Source organism: Tribolium madens, unplaced genomic scaffold, assembly GCF_015345945.1.
Source record: "Tribolium madens isolate multiple individuals breed KSU strain unplaced genomic scaffold, Tmad_KSU_1.1 Scaffold_1;HRSCAF=32;Tcas5.2_LG8, whole genome shotgun sequence".
Classification (NCBI taxonomy): Eukaryota; Metazoa; Arthropoda; class Insecta; order Coleoptera; family Tenebrionidae; genus Tribolium; species Tribolium madens.
In genome coordinates, this window is record NW_025400984.1 from 3,870,499 (window position 1) to 3,875,141 (window position 4,643).

The following is a 4,643-nucleotide window of genomic DNA, read 5'->3' on the forward strand; positions in this document are numbered from 1 at the left end:
ATCTTATCTTATTTTTTTTTAGGGCGCGAGTTCTGACACACCCTTTATATTTTTGAATTACTCGGTATATTATGTTTTTTATTTGATAAAATTTTAAAAAAATATCATTTTTAAAGAACAAAGCTTTTCTTTTAATTTATTCAAGAATAAATACAAAATTTTATTTACAGACATTATACAGGGGAATTCCAAAAGAATTTGCAGTGTGCGCAAAAAAAGTTATAGTAAGTTTTAGAATCATGTAATATCTGTTCAAAATTGTTGGAAATAATCAAAATTATACTATTCAAAACCAGTTTTATTTATTTTTTTTACATAAAATTCACAGCAATTTGAAGCGCATATTAAGCGAAACAATACATTATTTAATATGCATTGCCGCGTCAACAAACCATACATCATTGAGAAAATAATAAAATGTCAACCTCCACTAATGTTGTTCTTCGTGTCGAGCGAATGAAATGTAAATATGCGGTAACGACCCCACAAAATTCAATTTGAAAAAAATCCTTGGCGATATTGAGATATCACCAGGAAAACAAATGGAAAATGTATTTATGCGAGCATTTTCCTCGTATCACGTGACCCAGAAACGGTATTTTCATCAATTGGGTCATTGTTTCATTATCAAAGGCTGCAATGGAAACTCCAAATCCATTTTATTCTCGAAGCGAAAATTTCAAATAAGCTGTCGTTTTGCCAACAACGAAGTAAATAAATAGAAGGTTACATAAACACAGAAATTTACTTAGTTGTTTGGCGAAAATCAAGTCGACTGGACTGAAACCAGTTCACTAAAATGACCGAAACCGAACGATACGGACAAGAATACAGCCGTTTGAGACGCTTAACGAGTAATTTAGACGTAATCCAGACATCTGTGAGTGGAGGGGAGGGAAAATGGCCGACTAAACCTAACCACACTTTTTTTTCCCCAGACTGAATATGGCTTGTCGGAGGACCAAGTGGCCGAGTTCAAGGAAGCCTTCATGCTGTTCGACAAAGACGAAGACGGGACGATAACAATGGCTGAATTAGGGGTGGTAATGCGATCGCTAGGTCAACGACCCACAGGTGAGTCGTAATGGCGGCCGGAGGGGAGGCTCATCCGCCATTTGCAGAAACCGAGCTTCGAGATATGGTGAACGAAGTGGACCAAGACGGCAACGGCACCATCGAATTCAACGAATTCCTGCAGATGATGTCCAAGAAGTTGAAAGATGCCGACGGTGAAGAGGAACTGAAGGAGGCTTTCCGCGTCTTTGACAAGAACAATGATGGGTTGATATCGTCCAATGAGCTGCGTCACGTGATGACTAGTCTAGGGGAACGCCTCTCTGAAGAAGAGGTCGACGATATGATCAAAGAGGCGGATTTGGACGGCGACGGCCAAGTCAACTACGAAGGTGGGTGCGAAAAATATTTGAGATATTTTCGACTTGGCTCCGAGTCAATAATTAGGCGATTTTAATGAGACGAGTATTGTTGCGTAAGGTCACTGCTCGTGATTGGATTCGACGCATTTCATTTTCAAATTTAATTAGAAAATGCTACGTCTTGGTGTTTAATTATAATTATAGCAGAGGAGTTTAATTAATTAGCACTCAAAATTTATTCTGATTCATTAATTTTATTAACTGATTAAAATTTAAAAATACAGGGTGTGCCAGAACTCGCGCCCCAGAGAAAAATTTCAAGTACGATAAGATACCAGGAACATGGAACATGAAAAAAAATTATCTGTCAAAAGAATTTAAAATATTTTTTGACATTTGACATTTTTCTTTGTCTATTTAATGATACTGATGATTTTGTATATGTTTTTTTACAATTATTTAGTAAAAGTATTTTTCTCTGGGGCGTGATTTCTGGCGCATCCTGTATAGCAGGTGAGTTTAATTTAATTACGATTAATTGATTAATTTTAATTTTAGTTTATTTTTGGTTTTAATTTCTTCTAATTACTAATTTTGTGATTTTTCAGAATTTGTCAACATTTTGACGGCCAAGAACTAGAAAGAGACTGGAAGAAAATGGTCCAATTAGAGTACTGCTTATATCAAAGAATGTCCAGCAGCAAAAACTAATTAAATTATATAAAATTAAACAACTAAAAGTCTACTCGTATTAATTACTACAAGCACTGCTTCTATTCTTTGTAATTCTTCTAGAAACTCCTCTATTTAAAAGAAGAAACAAATGCTGACTTACAGGGTTGAGATATTTATTAAAAATAATCGTCGAGAAATTATTTTTATTAAATACAGCCTTAATTAGTTGTTAATTTTCGTAATTAATTGTTAGGCCTTTTTCGAGTCTTTCTAAAGTAAGTTTACGAATTTTTCCTCTCTCCGCGTTTCTATGATGATGAAAAAAATTACGATACGAAAGCTTGACATGAGGTTGTTACTAATTAATCGCAATTATTTAGAATTCACGTTTAATTAGATAGCAATTAATTTTAAGACAAATTATATTCCATTTTATAATACGATCCAATAATGAATTTTTTACAAAGTTAGGCTTTGGCGTTTTCTGTAATTAATTAAATTAATTAATTCAGTAGAACCAATTTTTGGTGATTCAATGTTGAAGTTAAATGTTGAAAATGTATAAATGTCTGGTCCTCGTTAAAAAAATCGACAAGACGCCATATTTCCACTATTTTTTGTCTCTTTCGATTGTTTTAAAGGGGACACTCGTCATAGACAATAAAACTATTTAGTGAATGGCTATAATTTTGTAGTTTTTACTACAATCCTCTGTTGTTATGTTAAAGTTTTTATGTAAGTTTTATTTATCAAAATAGAGTGTTTTAATGACAAGCAAATTTTTTTCCTCACCCAAAAACAATAGTGACATAAAAAAATTAGACGACTTGTACATCAAGATTACTCACTCCAGATAATTTTTTGACATTTTAAATCCTATACATACAGGGTGATTCAGCTTAAATGACCCACCTGACCCCTCTTAGCAGACAACACATAATACATTATGCACTTATGCCTTGATTCAAAATTAAATTTGCAAAATATCGAGAATCAAAGAACGATATTTTTCGATTTATGAAACTTTCAAAATTCGAATATGAATCAAGGAATAATTGCTTTGTGTATTACAAGAGGGGTCTAATGGGTTTTAAGCTGAATCACCCTGTATAAGGGTAATTGGCAAAAAACAGTCACAAAGTCGACAAAATTGCTCAAAAATATTTTTCTAATTTTTTATGTCGTGATTTGTGCGAAAACAGAAGGGTTGAATGACAAACTCATGCAGCCCAACCCCAAACAAGCCTCAAAAATACGACAAAATATTGGAGCGACCAGGCAAAGAACACCCTGAAAGTCCACATCGCAGATTTTTTGTAGATTTTGAATAAATTTTTATTTTCAATTTTAGTCACTATGTATCATTATGCCTCCGCCTCCCCTTTTTTTAATTTACATTTTAGGTCATCTGTATTTTTTTAATTATAGTCATTTGAGTAATACTTTTTGATTTTACTAGTATGGTGTCCTAAGTGAAAAATAAATATTTCTAATTGATTAAAAAAAATTTGCTAGCGCAAACAACAGAGGACAACATAGACTAGAAAAAACAATTAATTGGAATCTTTTCTACATGATGTCTACATTCTGGCTTGATTACCAATTACCCCAAGCCGAAATTATTCCAAGTTTCAAATTTTCAATATTGAAATGTTAATTATTTAAAACTTTTAACTTTTTCATTATTATATTTTCACAAATACATGTAGAAAATATTCCACTTAAGTAATTGAACAATTTTTTTTTCTAAATTTGATTTTTAAGGTCCCTCTGCCATAGGCTAAAAATTTTGTGCAATATCAAAACATCAAATTGAAGTTTATTTAATCCTCTATCGTTTATACTATCAAAATACTTTTTTAATCAACAAAAAATGTTTATTTTTGCGCCGGCCCTAAAACTTGAGATACCCTGTACATACCTATACAGAGTCAAATGTGAAAAATTTAGTCAAAAATGCTTTACAATTTATGCAAAACACAAATAAAAGTTAGAAACTTTTTAGGATTTTTTTTCTAAGGACTATTTTTGTTACAAAATTATTGACTATTGACTGTGTATCAGCAAATTGCCACTTTTGTTATTTTATCTTTCTGATGATTATAAAAAAATAATATTACATAAGTTTCTTCACTTGCTTGGGGATAAAAAAGTTAGAGATTACAATAAAAGGCCATTATTTTTCTGTTTATTTTGGTTTTCTGACGAAAGGTGATTTAATTCTTATGATAATCTTATTTATGTTTAGGTTTTATGTTGTGTTTTAATGTTAAATAAAAAAATATGGTAAGTTTTATCAAACATCCATAAAACTGTTACATAAAACTGATTGTTACTGCTGGTATATTTGCCAAGTTTTGCTGTTTTTATACAGAGTGCGCCAGAACTCGCACCCTAGAGAAAAATGTAAATGTAAAGTAAGATACCAGGAACATGGAAAAACTGTTAAAAACATTCTACGAGTATATCTACAAGGTTATTCATAAATATGAAGCAATATTTAAACCTCAAAAATGAGCTATAAAATGATGTTAATTTAAATAATAATAATAAAAAATAATAATAATATAATAATAAATATAATATAATAAT

At 31.3% G+C, this 4,643-nt stretch overlaps 1 protein-coding gene across 6 annotated transcripts in view; it reads left to right on the plus strand.

The window, feature by feature from the left end:
* Nucleotides 1-2,819, plus strand: part of LOC123016263 (neo-calmodulin-like) — a 45,148-nt gene extending 42,329 nt beyond the window's left edge. For 5 of the 6 annotated variants that reach the window (XM_044416547.1, XM_044416546.1, XM_044416544.1 and 2 more), the window contains 3 exons: nt 939-1,074; nt 1,122-1,406; nt 1,985-2,819. In XM_044416547.1, coding sequence (XP_044272482.1) covers nt 939-1,074; nt 1,122-1,406; nt 1,985-2,016 — 453 coding nt within the window. In that variant the 3' untranslated portion in view covers nt 2,017-2,819. Of the gene's footprint in view, nt 1-740; nt 881-938; nt 1,075-1,121; nt 1,407-1,984 lie in introns of those variants that run through there. The other variant, XM_044416549.1, reaches the window with a different exon arrangement.
* Nucleotides 2,820-4,643: the final 1,824 nt, after the last annotated feature.